This window comes from Erpetoichthys calabaricus, chromosome 6 (genome assembly GCF_900747795.2).
Source record: "Erpetoichthys calabaricus chromosome 6, fErpCal1.3, whole genome shotgun sequence".
Classification (NCBI taxonomy): domain Eukaryota; kingdom Metazoa; phylum Chordata; class Cladistia; order Polypteriformes; family Polypteridae; genus Erpetoichthys; species Erpetoichthys calabaricus.
Genome location: NC_041399.2, coordinates 197,397,080 through 197,418,464, shown reverse-complemented (window position 1 = coordinate 197,418,464; position 21,385 = coordinate 197,397,080). Strand labels below are relative to the sequence as shown.

The window sequence follows — 21,385 nt, the reverse complement described above, 5'->3', positions numbered from 1 at the left end:
AGTGGGAATCCGTTGACATTCAGTGATAAAATACTCATAATCTCAACAGATTACATCTTCATAACAACTAAGTATACATTGTTTTATTGCTGAAAATTGACACACCTAATGCAGCATTTTAATGACAACGTGATAACCATAAGATCAAAATGGAGACACTGCGTTCTTGGGTTTTTAGCACACCTGCCCGATTTAAACTATGCGATTAACATGGGTTTGTATGTGCGCTTCATCTGCTGGCTACCTCGAGCTCATGGCTCTAATGATTTTCTATAGATAGATCGATAGATAGATACTTTATTACATCACTCTTTTCAAAGCTTCTAATCTTTTTTCGGTAAAATGAGGAAGACCCTTCAGATTTTTCAAGGGGCTTCACCTGTCCATTACTTCAAATTTTAAAATTTAGCACCATGGAAAGCATAATCTGTAAAACAAATGGTACTGTATTTTAAGCATTACCAAATTGCATCGAGACTCCTCTGTTGAACAATAAAGCAATAAACGCACAGTTAACGGTTAATTTTGATATATAAATTATATTTTTGCTAAATACAATTTATCGCTATGTTTTATTAGCACTATCATCATTGGATGGTATAACGAAATTAAATTGATTATAAAGAAGAACGGCGCACAGGCTCCTCAAATAGAGGATCCCGTTTCACAGGATGCCGGAAGTGAGTGCTCACATATTACAGTCCGACCTGTAGCCAGAAACGGAACCATTTTTTAGTCCCGTGAGATTCCTTTTTTCGAAAAATGGCCTAGTTGTACCTTTTGTAATTAAAGAAATAAGTTACTTGACATATTAGCTAGTGAATACCCTTTCCAAGCTCGCAGGGTGAGACCGCCCCTGTGAGTTCGCTGTAGTTTCTATCCGGACATGTTTTCCGTGCTCTTACTTCCTGTCTCTTGCTTAACGCTCCGCTCTGTCTTGACAGGTGTTCCCGGCGACGGGTTGCAGTGTTTCCTCGTTCATCTGCTACGGGACATTCATCTTTGGCTTCTAAAGTAACTGTGGCAATACGATGGGTCTTCTTTCGGACCCTAACCGCAGACGAGCGCTCACCAACCTGGTGACCCGACTGAACACCCCACTGTGGTGAGTTACATTTTAAATTTATTATTAAGCTTTTTCCTTATAGGGGCCAAAAGATCGCGTTTTGTCGATCCCACACGCTGCTGGCTGTTACAGTTATCTGTTTTCTCCTCGGCATTTTAAATGCTAGAGTGCTACGCTGCCGTTGCTGAATTTCCATCCATGAGTATCATTTTTTAACAAACTTATTTTGATATTTTTTGATTTTGCTGACCAAACCACTGGCTGTCACCATGATGTTTTATGTGTATAGAAATCTTAAGAGTGACACACCCTTTAACAAGACCCCCTATTCACTGATCTTTTCGTAAACTGACTGTGCCAGGCTTTAAGTTTATGCCTTTCTCATCCCTGTTAGTGTTTTAATACTGCTGTTTTACAATAATTTTGTTACCCAAGTTTTAAGGGCGTGCATATAAACCATCACAATATGCCAAATGAAATAATTGTGACACTTTTTGACCAATACACAATGATGCATAATATATTTTTCCGTCTATCCAAGTCATCTGACCATAGCACTGGATTCATCATTAGATATGAAAACTGTATGTAAGGACTGCACTTTTTGTGTTAATTATATATCTGTGTTATGGAAATGTGTATTGAATTTTTACTTCTCTATTATTTTTGATCTGTCATTTATTCAATCTTATTTTGTTTTTGTATTCTTGTAGGTTTTTCCTTGGCATCTTGTAAAGCACATTGAGCTACAGCCTTTGTTTGAAAATGTGCTATAGAAATAAATGTTGTTATTCTGAGCAGAGTCATCGGAAAACTGGATAATGCTTACTTACTTATAACTTGTGTACGATGAGTCTTCTTAAACATCTGACAATCACAATAGCCCAGGGAACAGCATGCCCCTCTGTCCCAATAGGATAGGCTTGAATTCTGCCCATTCACTGTCTCGGTGGCATTTACACGTTAACCCCATGCCTGTATGTAATTTTCATAGATTACTCCAGTTACCTGCTCCAGTTTCCTTTGATTTCTCAAAGATGACGTAGGTTTGTTTGATTAGCAACTCTGATATAATCCCATGTAAATAAGTGTGCCCTGTGCTCTACTGGAACTGCCAGGATAGGCTCCAGATGTTAAAGGTGGAAATAAAAAGATGTCATATATTTGGGTGTTTGGCATGATGTACAAGCTAATGGAGCATAAAGAATCACATTTAAGGTACGGCACAAAAACCATAATATAATACTAAGGCTCAGGACATATTACATATCTAGAGGAGAACAGAGAGGCACAGAACTTAACCATTTCTGAGGTACTTTGGGAAGATGTGGGTCATCAGTATTTGTGTAAAGGATGAGTTGGAGAGGTCAGGCAGCAGTTAATGGAAGAAAAATACTGTAGTTGTGTATGTTAATCCCTAAAACAGTGTTGCTATCTCATCACAGTAAATGAATATTTTTCTCCCCAGGAAATACACCCTTGACAGCAGTCTACAACTCATACTACTGATGCCTTACGATGTCCTATTTATGTTTTTTTTTTTAACTTTTGTTGAGACAAATGTCTCTCTTTTTCATTTGTTTTTGTATTTCTGATGTTATCATCTGTCTAGTAGCCAACCTTTATTTATTTTTGCTTACTAGTGTCATGTGCTACATTGTGGGCATAACATGGTTCTTGGGACTTGCATTTGAACCCTTCACACTAAGGACTTATATGTCAGAGAACGCCATGGGTTCTACCATGGTGGAGGAGAAATTTGTATATGGAGATCGTGCACTTTCATATTCCCGTGAATTTTCAGGACACAGGAAGAAGGTCGGGTGAGTAAACGATGACTCGTAACTCATTATTTGTGGCATTGAAATGTGTGAATTTACTAGTATGTACAGCACAGTTAAGTACAACATTTAATCTGTATTATCTTTTGTAATGCTGGTCTACACAAAATATATTTTGTATACCATGATCTTTGGTTAAAATAATTAATAAATTTCAGACACACACTTTTGTCTTCAATAAGAACTTAATGCGTAATTATTGACTCTGTTTAACAGAGGACTTCCAGTAGATTGGCTGGTGAAGACAATGAAAAGCAGAGGTCTTGAAGTTTATAAACAAACATTTTCCCGCACATTGCCTTTTCCCGATGAAAGTAAGGAGAGATACGTAAGTATGTCAAGCGACTTTTGAGCTATTGTTTCATTTTGTAGTGAAAATGCCCATTATGTGATTATAACAATTCTGTTGGAGTCTCTTTTGCAAACCTTTTTTATGAGAATAGTAAGCTTATTACTGTCACTTCTTGATTTTTACATTATTTGTGAACTTTAAGTCACTTGTGTGATGTTTTCTAAAGCACTCTATATTTAAGGTTTGATATTTAACAACACTCAATTTTCCCAGATGTGACATGTATGTCTAAACATCTTTTTATGTTTATCTTTCTGTCTTAGATGGTGAAAGGTACAAATGTCTATGGGATCTTGCGTGCCCCACGTGCACCACGCACTGAGTCCATCTTGCTGAGTGCCACATGCAGTGAAGGAAGCAACAATAACCAGGCAGTGGGGTTACTGCTGGCGCTTGCCTCATATTTTAGGGGTTAGTTTCAAGTTCTTCCTTCCATCCATTTGTGAACCCGTATCTCTAGTTTTTTGGTTTGCTGGGGGCTGTGATGTTGGGAGACAGGAAGTTATCTCAGAAGAACTGAGCACAAGGAAAGCATCAACCATGGAAAAGCTGGCAGTAATTTTTGAATTTGAAAAAAATATATATTCTTTTTCCCAAAAGTTATCTTTTATTTTACTTCAGTCCTTTTATTGGCAGTTAAATAAAGTTTTAGAGCTGTCAGTTTTGCCATTTTTCATTTTATAGTTTTCTGCTTGTTCCACTTCTTTTCTGACTGTTACCACTCTTTTTCCATTTAATGATGTGAAAGTAGATTTTATTTCATATTTCCGCTTATCACCATTAAAATAAAAGGAAATAACTTCGACCTTTTAGAGAATACAAGTAATTGAATCACCTGCTGTATATTATATTGAGTAATGAATATGTGGAAGTAATTATTTTGGTTGATATTCACATGGTGGGGTGGGGTGGTGGCTGTGAGGCTAGGGATCTGCGCCAGCAATTGGAAGGTTGCTGGTTCGAATCCTGTAAATGCCACTCTGTTGAGCAAGGCCCTTAACCTGCAATTGCTCCGTTCTGGTTATGATGTTAACCTGCATCTGTGTCCTGCAAGCACGTTGTCCACTTGCAAGGGAAAATTCGGGGGTTGGTGGCAGGACTGGCACTCCAGCCACTGTTAAAAAAAAAAACCTCACACTGTTCCATTTGAACTAGTGTGGTGCTGAGGTGTCACTCACTGCACGTCTGCATTCAGTTCCTAATTTGGTATTCTGAGGTGGTTCGTTGTGTGGTGGGTGCAGCAACACGCTGTATCAGTGCATGCTCCTAACCTCTCACATTGTGTTGTTAATGTAATGTAATATTGTGGCTCTGATGCATTTTCTTCCAATACATGTTCATACTCTCTCAGTATATACAAGAGGAAGTTAGGCTTACAGTCAGTAATTTAAATTTGAACATAATCAATCTCTTCACTATAGGTCAGGTTTACTGGGCCAAAGACATCATATTCTTGGTGAATGAGCATGACCTGATTGGAATGGAGGCCTGGCTAGAATCCTATCATGATGTCAACATGACAGGTGAGTGTTTGATGCAGTTGCTAAAGTACTGATTTTGAAGAGATGTAGTTTAAGGTGTTTTGATTTATAAAGCGGCTATGTCCAAAAAATTCATTTTGTTGTGCGACTATAATACAGAAATCTGCCTTAGCTTTTATTTAATCTGAACATTAGTTTCTGATATTCTGTGTTATGAATCTACGGTATTTTAATTATTAGAGGAGCACTAAGCATAAATGATAGGTTACATAGTGATTCCTTTTTATTTGTAATCTACTGTCAGAAGAGAATATTTAATAGTGGTTAACGAGGTAGAGTTTAATGTATGAAATCACATGTTTAGTCCCCTTTTTGCTTATGTAGCCCTGAGGAAGGCACCTAAATGCGAGTCCAAATGTATAAATAATAAATAAATAATTACTAACCGAGAATGGTAAACCGGATATGGACGCAGGGACCTGCCTGTGGACGCAGGAGACATAGTGCGCAGGCGCCACACAAAGCCCCCCTGCCCCAGAGCGAAACAGGAGAGACTACGAACCGTCTGACATGCCGCAAGCAGGATAAAGCGAAGTCAGAAATAAAAGACAGAGTAGGAAACAAAGTAAAACGTCATAAAGAGGTTAAAGAACTGGGCCAAACACATGGAGAGCAGGTTACAGATGATGAAAACTGGAATGCAACAGCTTCAAAAAAACCTAGGCACGAAACACATGCACAGCGAGATACAGAATATAAAGGTAGAAAAATCGACAGTTAAACGTCCACACCACACAGCGGAGGTAGACCCGGAAGGTGCAGGCGCCTACATTGTGCGTCGGAAGGTGCGGGAAAGTACGAAAGGCAAAGGCGCCTAAACAGCATGGTAAAACCCGAAATAATACGGAAGGCGCAGGCGTTGCCGCCATATTGTGCGTGGCACTACTGTGTAGTGAAGGCGCAGGCGTCACCGCCATATTGTGCGTGGCACTACTGCGGAGTGAAGTTAGGAATAATGTGCTGCTTGGGATCGTACAAAACGCCGAACGCGACCCAACGTCTGAAACTGCGGAGGCAAAGGAGGCACGGGTTCAAACCGAATGAGCTCGACTGACGGATATACGCCTACAACGCGTGTCTCAAACCGCAGAAGCAGGGCAAGCACGGGTTCAAAATAACGCAAGCTCCTACAACGCGCGTCTGAAACTACGGCTGCCCAGCAGGCACGGGTTCAAAACGCCGGGGGTAGGCGAGCGAAGCGAGCAGGGGGCAAAGCCCCCTTGTAAATAAATAAACAAGATGACTGCATACAAAATGCATACTGAGGTGCTATTTACAATGAAATGTTAAGTCAAATTACAGTTTTTGCCTAATTTTATAAAATGAATGTGTTTTTGTCCTTTCAAGTAGCAAATGCATACTGCAACTATTTATGTTTATATTAGAATTTTATACTGACTTTAACTCTTTATAATTTATTTTAGTACAATGTTCTGTATCATATAATCCCTGCTTTTGCAATTTCCATTATTAAAGTTTCTGTATAGTCTAGTTTTGCTTTATCTTGTGCTCAGTATCTAGTGAGTTAGTTTAGTAAACTGTCCATAACCAGGTTTAGCAAGCAAGTCTCTTCCTCATATTATCTCGAGTGACTTAATTCATTCTTGTTTTCTTCTCCCTAGGTATCCAGTCATCCCCAATGCAGGGTCGTGCTGGCGCAATCCAGGCTGCTGTCTCTCTTGAGTTGAGCAGTGATGTCATTACCAGCTTTGATGTGGTTGTGGAGGGACTGAACGGGCAGCTTCCTAATCTGGACCTAGTTAACCTCTTTTATGCTTTCTGTCAAAAGATAGGCATGCTGTGCACTATTCAGGGCAAGGTAACAATCGATGAGCATTCCTAGCAAAAATTCCAAACAGCAGTGTATGGCACAGTAGTTCATGCTGTTGCTTCACAACTTCAAGAGACTTAAGTTGACCAGATCATTGTTTGTGTAGAATTTGTCCATTCTTTTCATATTCAAATGGGTTTTCGTTTTATGTAATCCACTGTCTTTCCACATCTCAAAAAAGCGCAGGTTAGGTTTATTAGCAGGTATAAATTAACGTGTTGTTAGTGAATGTTGGTGTGTGCAGGAGAGTGCTGTGTAGTATACTTTTAACTCATCCAGGGTTGGTTGGTGTCTTATGCCTAAGGCTGCCAAGGTGGAATCAGGCCCCTTGTCATTGTAAACATTAAGTTAATTTTGTTTGGATACTAGGTGGATGGTATGTGGCACACAAGTAAATATTAAATAGGGTTTATATTTCATTTTTCTTCACTTTATTTAATAAAATAATAATAATGTTTATTGAGCGCCTTTCACAAATCCAAGGTCGCTTTATATAAAGAGTAAAAAAAATTTAAAAAATTACACAGATAACAAAAGTTTGTAGAAGAGGAAAGTTTTCAGTTAAGATTTAAAAGTGCAGAAAGAGGAGCAATCTCGGAGATACAGATGAGGAAGAGAGTTCCAGAGTTGAGGGGCCATAACACTGAAGGACCTTCCTCCCAGGGTGGAGAGTCTGGTGTGTGGGACAGTAAGGAGATTACAGCTCGAGGACCTGAGAGAACTACAAGGAGTGTACGGAGCTAAGAGCTGAGTGAGGTAGAGGGGGGCAAGGTTATGTAGGGCTTTGAAGGTGAGAAGCAGAATCTTGAATTTAATCCTTGATGGAACCGGTAACCAGTGAAGCTAGGAGGGAACAGAGGAGATGTGAGCAAAACGCTTTGTGTGGGTGAGGACTCTGGCTGCGGAGTTCTGAAAATACTGTAGCTTCTGTATAAATTTTGCAGGGAGGCCAATGAAGAGGGAAATACAATAATCAATACGAGACATTATGAAAACAATGAACCAGAGTTTGAGCATCATTAAAGAACGGAAATGGACGGAGGCAGGCATTGTTACGGAGATGACAGAATGAAATTTTGGAAAGAGACCTAATGTGTAGCTCAAACTTAAGTGGTGAATCAAACAAAACACAAGATTTTCTGACAACCAGAGCAGGTTTGACAAGTGTACCATCAACAGAAACAGAGAAATTGGATGGCTTAGAAAGTTGGGATTTTGGACCTACCAGTAACACGTTTTATTGGCATTAAGTTTGAGAAAGTTATTTTCCATCCATAGCTTAAGATCAGTGATGCAGTCAGTGAGTGTGCTGGGACGTGAATCTGTAGGGGAGTCTGTACTAAGATATAACTGTATATCGTCTGCATAACAGTGGAAGTTAAGGCCATGTCTGCAAAAAATCTGACCCAAAGGAAGGATATAGAGTAGAAAAAGTAATGACCCAAGGACTGAACCCTGAGGGACATCACGCGACACAGGTGAGGTGGAGGATTTATATCGGCCGAGTTTGACAAACTGTTGCCTATTAGAGAGATATGATGTGAGCCATTGAAGGGCTAAGCCAGAGAGACGTGACAGGAGGGTTTCATGATTAACAGTGTCAAATGCTGCACTTCAGTCAAGAAGGAGAATATTAAGTGAACCATAGTCTGCAGACTGGAGAAGATCATTAACTACATGGAGAAGAGCTGTCTCAGTGCTGTGCTGAGTACGAAAACCAGACTGAACAAGCTCATAGTGTATTGTCTAGAAGAAAAGCATGGAGTTGTATAGCAACCACTCATTCCATCACCATAGCCAATAAAGGGAGATTAGAGATAGGCCAGTAACTGTAACCATTTAGAAGAATATAACGTTTTAATTTTAAATGATTATAGTATCCACTGTTAAATTGTTAAAAAGAATTTTCAAACATTAAATTAATACTATTCTATCTTGAATAAGCAGCATTAACATTATCACAACTGTGAATTGGATTAACTGGGTTACAGAATGTTATGCTATTAACATTATTGTTGAAATATTCATTTTGAATTATATTGCACTCAGGCAACCTGTGATTACTTGATAATTTAACACAGCAGTGATGTCATTGAGAAATAAATTGACAAAAGGTTTTTTTTTTTAAATTGCTGCTGCACAGTCTACACAAAATTTAAGGACTGATGTTTGATCAAACTGAATTCTAAAAGGTACCATCCTGTATGTGATTTGAGATGCAATCTGTTAGTCCCTCATCTAGTTTTTAGTACTTAAATCCACACACAGTAACTTATGTGTCAACCACTGATCTGCTGTCCAACAGAACTAAGTCTAAGTTGAGCAGTCTTGCTGAGTTTTAATTACATCATTTTTGCACAATGGCAATATCTTTATTCATTTGGCAGTTCAGAATATACTATTTCTTGCAAAGTACTTTGTTCTTTACCTGCCATATTCACCAGCTCTGTGAGAAATTCATGAATTGAAACTGTTGCAAGTGCATAATTCTTCTGCAATTTCCAAAAGATCAAATACTATATGTATTATTTTAAATTGTCACAGTGTGCAAAATACCTCCAGTTTAATGCAAAAATATTTTAGACTGACAGCAGATTATTAAGTAATTGAGAGATGTGCCACCTAATATATATTTTTGTGTTTACCTCCTGTGCTTGCTTTACTCATTATTCTCCTAGCCTCACCTCCTCTCTTCCTACATATGCCTATCTATTTTTCCTCACTTCTGTTATCCCAGTCTCACCTTTTATTGAAACATCTTTTCTTGTCTTTACAGCTCCAGCGTAATGACTGGGATACGTTGCCAGGATATTCTCATTCTCTAAATACCATGTTATTGATGGTTCTGAAGCAAAGCTCTGGTCGACCACAAGGTGACCATGGACTCTTCCTGCGATACCACGTGGAGGCAGTAACCTTACGTGGAATCAACAGCTTCCGTCAGTACAAGTTTGACATGTCCACTGTTGGCAAGTCAGTATATTTCCCTGAGTTTCTATTGATACAGTATTTGGCACACATCTATAAATTTATTTTCAGTTTATTTCCTGATACTCTTGCTTCTGACTCTACCTTACTAGTCAACCAATTCTGTTTTAGAATAATGAGAACTAACAGGACATGCTTTACAGTATGTAACATTAAAAGCCAAACTTAAAGCTTTTACAGTTGTGATACTGTGAATATTCAGTTTTGGATTTAAGGCATGGTTAATGCACAGCCGTACCAAGAGCTACAATAGAGTTGTGTTTAATTACTTTAGTCAAGGGTCAGTAACTTTGCATGATTTTATTTCAAAGTGCAATAAAGAATAAAATAGGTAAGCCAACAACACAGTACAGCAGTAACTATTAAGACTCAGGTATGTTTCCTGAAAATCTGCCTTCTTACTATTCTATCAAATAAGCTCTGTGTATCATAAAGATAGGCTGTGCTCCAAGCAAGTTTACTGTCTTCATACAAATGTAATTTTTACCTTTTGTTTCTACTATTATGCTGTAAAGTCAGAAATAGACACTACTGTATAATTAACAGTTGTATGTAAAAACCTGTTTTTATTTATTTATTTTTTTTGGTGGTCTAGCCAATATGAGCAAAATACTTGTCATGGTGTCTTTTGTTTGCATGTCATGTGAATGTGACTGACATTTCTCACAGGTTGACCAATTTATTCTTCCGATGCTTTTTGGTTCCAGACTCGTTGAGGGAATGTTCCGAAAGCTTAACAATCTTCTTGAAAGATTTCACCAGTCTTACTTCTTTTATCTGCTCCCATCTCTTACACGTTTTGTCTCCATTGGTTACTACATGCCAGCCTTCAGCTTTCTCATTCTTATTTTGATGCTGCGAGTATCCTTTTAACAATTATGTCCAATTTTAAACTACTTCAAAAACTCATTTACCCAATAATTACAGTTGCATTTTGAAAGCTTATGGTGGTTAGGATTAAAATACCTGCTTTACCCTTAACTCTACATCAGTATATTATCATGTGACTCTCACATATAAATTCTAAAACAAGTCCTATTATGTAATCAAAACAAGACAAGATTATAATAATCTGTAACACCATACACTGTTATCTCACCTACAGTTGTGCTTGAAAGTTTGTGAACCCTTTAGAATTTTCTATATTTCTGCATAAATACGACCTAAAACATCAGCAGATTTTCACTCAAGTCCTAAAAGTAGATAAAGAGAAACCAGTTAAAGAAATGAGACAAAAATATTATACTTGGTCATTTATTTATTAAGGAAAATGATTGAATATTACATATTTGTGAGTAGCAAAAGTATGTGAACCTTTGCTTTCAGTATCTGGTGTGACCCCCCCCCCCCCTTTGCAGCAATAACTACAACTAAACGTTTCTGGTAACTGTTGATCAGTCCTGCACACCGGCTTGGAGGAGCCCATTCCTCCGTACAGAACAGCTTCAACTCTGGGATGTTGATGGGTTTCCTCACATTAACTGCTCGCTTCAAGTCCTTCCACAACATTTCGATTGGATTAAGGTCGGGACTTTGACTTAGCCATTCTAAAACATTAACTTTATTCTTCCTTAACCATTCTTTGGTAGAACGACTTGTGTGCTTAGGGCCATTGTCTTGCTGCAATACCCACCTTCTCTTGAGATTCAGTTCATGGACAAATGTCCTGACATTTTCCTTTAGAATTCTCTGATATAATTTAGAATTCATTGTTCCATCAATGAAGGCAAGCCGTCCTGGCCCAGATGCAGCATAACAGCCCCAAACCATGATACTACCACCACCATGTTTCACAGATGGGATAAGGTTCTTATGCTGGAATGCAGTGTTTTCCTTTCTCCAAACATAACGCTTTTCATTTAAACCAAAAAGTTCTATTTTGGTCTCATCCATCCACAAAACATTCTTCCAATAGCCTTCTGGTTTGTCCACGTGATCTTTAGCAAACTGCAGACGAGCAGCAATGTTTTTTTTGGAGCACGGTGGCTTTCTCCTTGCAACCCTGCCATGCACACCATTGTTGTTCAGTGTTCTCCTGATGGTGGACTCATGAACATGAACATTAGCCAATGTGAGAGAGGCCTTCAGTTGCTTAGAAGTTACCCTGGGGTCCTTTGTGACCTCGCCGACTATTACACGCCTTGCTGTTAGAGTGATCTTTGTTGGTCGACCACTCCTGGGGAGGGTAACGATGGTCTTGAATTTCCTCCTTTTGTACACACTGTCTGACTGTGGATTGGTGGAGTCCAAACTCTTTAGAGATGGTTTTGTAACCTTTTCCAGCCTGATGAGCATCAACAACTCTTTTTCTGAGGTCCTCAGAAATCTCCTTTATTCGTGCCATGATACACTTCCACAAACGTGTTGTGAAGAGCAGACTTTGATAGATCCCTGTTCTTTAAATAACACAGGGTGCTCACTCACACTTGATTGTCATCCCATTGATTGAAAACACCAGACTCTAATTTCACCTTCAAACTAACTGCTAATCCTAGAGGTTCACATACTTTTGCCACTCACAAATATGTAATATTCAATCATTTTTCTCAATAAATAAATGACAAAGTATAATATTTTGTCTCATTTGTTTAACTGGTTTCTCTTTATCTACTTTTAGGTCTTGAGTGAAAATCTGATTATGTTTTAGGTCGTATTTATGCAGAAATATAGAAAATTCTAAAGGGTTCACAAACTTTCAAGCACAACTCTATATAATTCAGAAAGTGCAAAAACAATAGTCTTTTCTTTTCGGAAATGGGCATATTTTGAAAGAAAGCCAACTGATTAAGTCATATTTACTGATCTAATACAGGTTTTCAAGAGCAGTAGTGCATAGCAACAGTTTTGTTTCTTGCCAGTTTGTGTTCAGCATCTTTCCTTGACTGCTCTGTAGGCACTTGATCTTTGGGTTCAGCTGAGTAATACTCCTCATGTTCAAGATGATGAAGAACAGGTCAGTGCTTTTGCAAAGTAATCATAAGGCAACATACAAAGGGGAAAGAGAGGACAGATTACTGCAGAAATACATTCTGATGTGTTCCTGGCATTTGTTTTCAAGTCCTTTTCAGTATATTACAATGGAAGTTCTTGTGAAATGCATACCATATTTTCTACATACCAAGTTATGCGTGTTAGAATGTGCAATTTTAAAGGGTGGCAATGATGACGTGATGAGTGCTCCAAAAACAACTCTCATTGGTCCTCACTCATCAAGTCATCATTGCCACCCTTTAAAATTGCACATTCTAACATGAGATCTTGCAAGAAATTTGAGGGCAACTGTAAGCTGATTAGGTTTAAAGGTTCATATATTAAATTTGTCTTGTGTAACTTGTACACTGCAGAGTAGATACAGTATGTTGCTCTGTGTTAACATTTAAGTATCTGACCTCTGTGCTTAGAGAGCAACACATTTAAAAAAGGAAATAAATGTATTTTTCAGTAAATAAATTTTAGTTTGCTTACTCCTTCATCATACATATTGTGGACTGTCTGACATATGTGATGGTCTTGTCAAGGCTTTGGTGTCTGGAGCTTAATATTTCTGGGGCGGCTTTTGCCACCAAATACTGAGAAACCATGTAAGCTCAATCGTGTGTGTAAAACATATCCTACTAGCTAGGCACGTAAAGTTTTACAGAAAACTGTGCATGTATCTAGTTTATTGTTAATGTTTTAAAATAAGGTGCTTCACTGCTGTGAATATTACAATAGGCAAGCTCAGCTTTAATCACATTGGCATTAATTAATAACACAGTACACAATGAGTAATGTTTAAATTTATAAATTCTGGCATTATGTATAATGTTTCATCTACCCATGTTTTTTTGTATCTGTAAAAGCATACATAACATACTTAAAAACATCTAAGAAAAAAATGCACCAACATATAAATGGATAGGTCTAAGCTGTTTTCAAAGACCATTTTTTTTCCTTTTATTTCAGAGTTAACCAAATCAAAAAGTAAGAGTGATGGTGGATTTTCATTTTTTATTTTGTGCCTATTGTTTTGATTCTTTTTTGCAAATCTGTTAATATGCACATATTATAGGCCTGAAGTAAAAGGGTTTAAGGCCCATGTAGTTGATATCTCAAGTGTCCTTATCTGGATTCAGCAATTGTCCTCTATTATGAGGAAAGGGTACAACGATTTTGTTATGTGATTGTTAAAAACACACCAGACAATGTGATTTTCTTCACCATAACTCATACATTATATTATTTTTATGGATGAGAATACTCAGCTGCTGTTCTTGAACCAAGGTAGTAGTTGAACCACACCTATTTTAAGGAAGAGAATTATACAATGTATTTATAAACACCTGAATTATTGAAATACAGTAATTTAATCGATGTATCTATATGAGCCAAGTGGAAAATCAGTCTCATAGCAAAACCCAAGAATCAACTGCAGTGATACAGGCCAGCAGGAAGGTAAACTCGTATTTGTCTAATAGCCATGTAACTTGTAGGCTCACCTCAGTCAGACTATGTTTCTTCGGTTTTACATTAAAACACAAAAGCTCTGTCCAGCTATCTTCTATTTTAGGCATGAGAAAGAAATATCTTGGCGATCATTTCAAATTTTCAGTTTATCTTGGCACATTCAAATAACATAATTCTGCTATTCTTGAGGACCTAGATATGCTGTCTCTTTCAAGTGGTTAAGACCATTCCAAAGAATGATCACTTGATTTTGAGATCTTCAGTAAATATGTTTGTCTCATTTTCTCTCTTTCTCTCGGCAGGACCCAGGTCCCAGCATGTTGTCTCTTGCGACCCCTATCTTCATATGCCACTTGACGGGCTTGGCTTTGTACTTTCTGCCCATACTGAGTCAAGATATGGCCACCCAACACTTTCCAGTGTCTGAGACAGAGGCTGTGGTTTTTACTGCCATCGCCATTTATGTAGCGGGTCTGGCCTTACCACATAACACTCACAGGTATTTGCTGTTATATGTCCAGAAACAAAATAACGGTTTTAAGAAATACTCAAGTTTGGAAGCATACCTTCAGAAAACTGTATATTTACACTTTTTACCCACTGTGTTGCTTTTATTCTATTTAAAACAGTTTTGAATTCTTTGTATCACTTGCTGCTTATTAGAACAACTTAATAGACAACTGAACAGTTTAAAAAAAAAAAAAAAAAACAGAATTATTATGGATAATGAAAAAAGCACATTCTAGTGAGTTTTGATTCATGTAAGTACAGTAGCCGGTGGAGGTTTACAGATTTAAGGAATTTACTACCATTTGATTTCAGGGCACTATCTGGTAGTGGCACAGAGTGCGGCTGGCGAAGTTTGAAACTCTTATCTCTGCTGTACCTTGCTGTGCTCCTTGGCTGTACAGCGCTGATTAATTTCTCCTTGGGCTTCATCTTGGCTGTCACTATGGTCCCCATGGCAGCATTTGTTCAGCCTAGTGGACCCAGGTATATACCTTCTCATTGCTATTATAGTTATCATGTCATTCTTTGCAAATACTTTCATAAATATGCCATTATCTATTATGATGACATTTATAAAAGTTACGTTAAGGGGGTTGTCTGACATCTAAAATGCAATTTTGCTTGTGCTACTTTTCCAGATGTTTTTGATTTTTTTTGTGTGTGATGCTTTCCCACAGATACCACAGTAGTTCAGTGTAAGGTTGCTAATTAATAGTCTATTAAAGGAAGCAAACTCTTTATTACCCTATTCCTTTGTCAAAAAATGTCTTTATGTTCGATGTGACCCGATGTGCTTTATTTTGATTTGGAGAAAAAAAAATCACATAAGTCATGCACACAGTTGTAGATTAAATGTCAGATATACGTATGCCATTGATCAAATTAGTACAATGCTACTCGGCAGACTGATTAAATTATAGCAGTATAGTGTTGTACTGTGTTAGCCATAGATTGATACAGGAGAAAGTAGGGTGAAATGACTCCTTTTATTGGCTAACTAAATAGATTACAAATGCAAGCCTTCGAGGCAACTCAGGCCCCTTGTTTTGAGGGGACCTTAAGGCCTCATGAAGGGGCCTTAGTCGCCTCGAAAGCTTGCATTTTTAATCTATTTAGTTAGCCAATAACAGGTGTCATTTCACCCTACTTTCTCGTGATTTAAATTCTAGGCATACAATACCCAGCAGCATAGTTGACACCTACACCCTACTCTTGTGCCATTGACTGATTTGTGAATTTTTGTGTCCCTTGTCAAATATATATCTGTGTGTATAGCTGGCATTAGTATGAAGAGTTTCCTCCTCATTCTGATTTTGAGATCTTTTCCCGTTTCAAATCCTGAAAATTGAACTAAATATCACTTGTACTACCCCTTATCGGCAGGTTGCATTACCAGTGCTTGAATTTTCACCCTTATTCCTGCTCTCTTTCCAGGGTTCTGTATGCATTCGGACTTGTGCTCGTCAGCCCCGCCTGCACATTGCTTCTGAGCATTTACTTTTATCACTATCTCCTCGAATACCCCATCACACTTCTAGAGTGCTGGCAGCAATTTTTGATGGCCATTTCGCAGGGTATCTTAGACCACCACCTTTATGGGTCATTGGTGTACCCTCTAATATCTCTCTTCATTTATCCCTGCTGGCTGCAATTGTGGAACATTGTCTTCTGGAAGTAGAGCTTTTGAAGTAACAGTGTTGGTCAATGCCAAACTTGGCGGAACATCTGCTGCTGGAGAAGACTCGTTAACTGAAGGAACTTACTACGTCTCAAGCACATTTTATGTGTTTGACTTTCCCGAAAGAATATGTTGCAGCTTGAGTCTGATCCATCTGAAAGGAAGCAGTGTTATTTTTTGACTTCACAGCCAGTCCTCTTCATTCTTCTAGAAGAGGAGACGAGGCCGGTCTCTGCCTAGTGTTTTTGTTTCCAGGAAGTCCAGCTTGACACTCCGTCCAAAGTGTGATCTGATCTGGATTTACTTGGCAGCTGACCTACTTGGAATGCAGAAATCTTTCCACTGGTGAATTCCAAAAAAAATCTCCTTACAGTTTCTTGTGGTTACTGGATCATTTATCATCTCAGGACTTGAAACCAAATGTAAAATACTAAATAACACTAGCAGTGTACTTTGGAAATTGAACATTTTGAGAGAAGATTATGTCCCATTTCCTTAAAATAACATTAGATGGTTCAGGTTTTCTGGGGAACCATTTTTAAAGTTAAACAAATATAAAATGTATACTTTGATGGATATGAGATTAATATAAACACAGTATTGTAAGAATACCAAATATTCAGAATGATGAATACTCTATTACACAAGTAAGTGATATAAAGAAGAGAATATCTAAAAATTAAAAGAATATTCCAGTCTAATGCCGAAACAAGTTTTGCATTAATCACGGTGTCATAATTATATCTGTCCTACTTCTAAGGTATATTGTCTTTGATTTGTTGATTTCATTATTGAGCCACTTGGCATATAACATGGATAAGCCCTCAAACCAATCTGTGTTCACATTACACTGGTCTACAAAAAATATTTTTTGTTTGCTTCTGGGAACTTCAGAGCAGCTCTTTATTAAGTTTTTTACACTGATTTCATATATGATATCAGAATTAAGCTAGCACGTCAGATTTTTGAAATACACATCATTGACGTTTTGACGCTTTTGAATATCAATATATCAACATGATATCTGGAGTTTGGACTATGTCCCACCAAAATTGTTTTGATGTGTTTATTCTGAAAACAAACCAGAAGACGATACCAGAGACACGTTAAAGTATATTTATGTCAATTTACCTCAATATAAAAGCGATGTTAGTGTGCTCAGAAATGTTGGAGGCACTCGCTTTTGCGCTTGTACTGCACATCTGTTTCTCTTTGCAAGAACCAACAGTAGTCACCCATCGTGCTCGGAGTAACTTTTCCTTGATATCGGTTTTCCATCACCTTTATATCTTGAGGAAATCTTTCCCCATGCTCATCTCTGACATCGCTTAGATTTGGTGGAAGAAAGTCGAGATGAGAATGTAAAAGATGCGTCTTCAGTGACATTCGGGCTCCCGTAAGCTGATACGCTTTCAGCATATTCACTACAAGCTCAGTGTAATTCTCTGCTCTGTGCTCGTCAAGAAAATTCTGGACACCCTGCACGAATGAGGGTGCTGATTCAGTTGACTTCAGTTTCCTTTTGAACTCCTCGTCAAGCATCAGTTCACGGATTTCAGGGCCAACAAAAACACCTTCCTTAATTTTGGCTTCACTTTTCTCGAGACCAAACGTATTTCTTAAATGCTGATACACATCGCCTTTACTGTCCAGTCACCCTAGTTTTCCAAGATCTGGAACATCATAACTAAAAAACGGGATGTGCTGGACAAAAACGTTTTTCAGATTTGGAGTCGGCAATTGAAACCTGTTAAAGTAAAGATGAAAGAATCCCAGTAGCAAAATGCTTGTTGACCAGTGTTATCGATGCTGAGGAGCCCCGAGATTTATATTCACACATCTGCCCTTCTAAAGTAACATGGTGGCATGGTGATGCTGGGCTTATGGCTGCCATCTCACAGCTCCAGAGACCTTGCTTTTAATGCCTGGTCCAAGCACAGTCTGTGGACTTTACGTGTTCTCCCTTTCTGCTGCGGTTTTCTGTACCATAATGGTGAGTAAGGAATTGCAATGGCCTGCCATCTCAAATGGCATTTGGGTGCGTCTAGAATAAGCTGTGCCCACTGCATTTATAAGGCGGCCCATTGAGACTGTGTGCAAGAGCGGGCCTTATAAAGGAATGCTGCCTCATCAAAGGCTTTCTAGGTAATTTCATGTCAAGTCAATGTGGCTGCTATGAAAAAGGCCCATTAGTGCCACGCTTTTCAAACTTTTTTGAACAAGTACCACTCCGCGAGGACCAGTAAACTGAAGTACCACTGTCAATGAATCATTAATTTACGCCCGTGTTGTTTTGAAGAAAAAGTCACTATAATGACTATAATTATGACATTAAAGTGATATTAAACTAATTAAGGAAATGGGTGCCGACGCTAATAAAAGCCGGCTTGGAGTCTTCCACGCATTTACAGTAGTACAGTAATCCCTCGCTACTTCGCGGTTCACTTTTCACGGATTCATGACTTCGCGGGTTTTTAAATACAAGTGATTGCCCGCCTATCGCGGAAGTTATGTTCCAGACCCATCAGCAACAGGAGAAAATCCGCGATATAGAAAGACCATATAAATAAACATTTTTATAGTTTAAGCCTTAAAATACCCATCCCACATGCTTTAAACACATGCAAACTTATAAAACACTTTGTTAACACATATGATATGTGGATGTCGGGCTAAGGATATGAGTAACATCTCACTATTATAAAACATTTTAACTTCACGCAAGACAAGACAGTGAGACAGGAAAATTGGTGATATACAGGCTTTTAAATTATTGACACGCAGAGCGACAAGCAGCACAAAGTCCACTTCTCCTTAGCGTTCATTCAGCTCCCCACCCCCTTGACAATGCGAAGTGGCAGGAGCGTACTGCGCTTCCGGGGAGGGGGGGGTTTGAGCGAAGGTGCGTTCAGCTCTCACACACACACACACACACACACACTCCTCGTGCAGAGCGACAAGCAGGCATTTTGGCAGAAGCAGCACAAAGTCCATTTCTGCTCAGCGTGAGTTCAGCTGCCCCCCTTCACAAAGTGAGTGCAGACACATTGACGTCTGATCGCTGCGTGCAGTGTGCAGTGTTGGTCTGCGGTGTTTAAGAATGTAGAAAGTATTTATAAGAGCGTGGGAAAGGTTAACAAGAGAGTGAGAAAGGTTTATAAAAGTGTGGGAAGGGTTTATAAAGCCTTAAAATATGTATAAATAATAAAATAAATATAGGTCGCTACTTCGCGGATTTTCACTTATCGCGGGGGGCTCTGGAACGTAACCCCCGCGATAGGTGAGGGATTACTGTATACTTATACTATATATAATTATATGCAACATATTGGCATTCTAGCAACATCGATTCGTGGAAAATAAAGGACCACACAAGTACCACTTGGCATGACTTGAAGTACCACCAGTGGTACGCGTACCAGTTTGAAAACCGTGGCATTAGTGATATTAAACCATGTGATGCCACCGATATGTAATGATATCTCAGCAACGACTCAAAAACCAAAGACCACATTTTCTAGAGATGTTCATGACATAAGCTAGCTTTAATAAAGAAAGTTTAAATTTTTATATATTTTATTTTTTTATCGTTATTCAGTTTTTAATATTATAATTAATGGTAAGGGGTCATCCACATAACACCTGGCTGTGGCAGATTAGATGGTCATTTCCAGGGGATGGGACTGGACCGCGTTTCTGCCAACCAGGATCCCGAGCTGTTTCGTTGTGTGGTGGGTAACTGTAACTGAGCATGCTCACCTGACCTGATAACACAGTCAGTCATTTTTCATTTTGGGGATAGCATAGTATTTACACAAAATACAGAGCTAGAAAAGATCTTTAAAACAATGTGGGAAGCATTTCTGTGCAACTTCTGTTTAGGGAGATATAGCCAGTCAAAGTCATAATCTCCCCCCCCATAAGCTCAAACTTTGCACATGTTTTGGATCAATATTAAAGGAGATTTAAGCTAACAATTTCAGTTCCATGGGTTACTCATATGATCAAAACAGTTAAAATCTGTGACGATATGATTTGACATGGAATTGCCCTTCTAGCCAGTGCTTCTAGAATGATTTCTAGCCCCTCTGCAAGGCTAAACTGGATTAAGTAACTTGAGAAATGAGTAGACTTGTAGGTTAGGTGACTTGGCCTTGATGTGTGTACTGTATGTGTTCAGCCTGCCGTAGACTGGCATCTTGTCCAGGGATTGTTTCTGTCTTGCACCCTATTATTACTGGGACAGGCACCAGCTTCCCCATGACCAGGGCCGTCTTAACGCATGGGCACACTGGGCAGTTGTCCAGTTGCTGTGTGGTTGTGTTGGTAGGGACCCCAGTGCACTGTTCTGCCCGGGGGCCTATAATGCTGTTAAAGACGGCCCTGCCCAGACCCTACTTGGTGTAAGCCACATTTAGAAGATGGAAGGATAAAGACTTGAGTAATGAACTGGTCAACATTTATTTTTTTTTTTTAACTTTACCTGAACTTTATCGTATTTTCTTGTGCAGTACCCGCGTTTTTTTAAAAATTCACTCTCAGGTAAGGTTAAGGTGCACCTTAAATTTGAAAATATTTACACGTTTATTAAAATGTTAAATATATAATCTAAAACTTACCCGTTTTTGATTTTCTGCAGTACTTCAACTCAGGAATGTCTCCTCTCTTAAGTATCCAGCAGTAGTCAGCCAGCATACCGGGAGTCCGCTTGCCTTGGTGACGCCTTTCCGTGTTGGAAATGTCCTGATGAAATCACTGACTGCACCAAGGTATCCATCCATCCATTATCCAACCCTAACTACAGGGTCACGGGGGTCTGCTGGAGTCAATCCCAGCCAACACAGGGCGCAAGGCAGGAAACAAACCCCGAGCAGGGTGCCAGCCCACCGCAGGGCACACACTAGGGACAATTTAGAATCGCCAATGCACCTAACCTGCATGTCTTTGGACTGTGGGAGGAAACCCACGCAGACACGGGGAGAACATGCAAACTCCATGCAGGGAGGACCTGGGAAGCGAACCCGGGTCTCCTAACTGCGAGGTAGCAGCGCTACCCACTGCGCTACCATGCCACCTACTGCACCAAGGTATTCAGAGAAAAAAGTCCAAATGGTAGTCCAGGATACAAATTT

At 38.9% G+C, this 21,385-nt stretch overlaps 1 protein-coding gene across 1 annotated transcript; it reads left to right on the top strand.

Moving 5' to 3' along the window:
* Positions 1–896: 896 nt before the first annotated feature.
* gpaa1 (glycosylphosphatidylinositol anchor attachment 1) lies at positions 897–16,965 on the top strand. Its single transcript, XM_028804279.2, has 12 exons — positions 897–1,105; positions 2,710–2,889; positions 3,124–3,235; positions 3,523–3,670; positions 4,681–4,782; positions 6,423–6,619; positions 9,408–9,604; positions 10,327–10,480; positions 12,513–12,572; positions 14,368–14,564; positions 14,888–15,058; positions 16,010–16,965. Exons 1-12 carry the CDS (start codon positions 1,032–1,034, stop codon positions 16,251–16,253), a joined length of 1,836 nt encoding a protein of 611 aa, XP_028660112.1. The 5' UTR covers positions 897–1,031; the 3' UTR covers positions 16,254–16,965.
* The last annotated feature ends 4,420 nt before the right edge of the window (positions 16,966–21,385 follow it).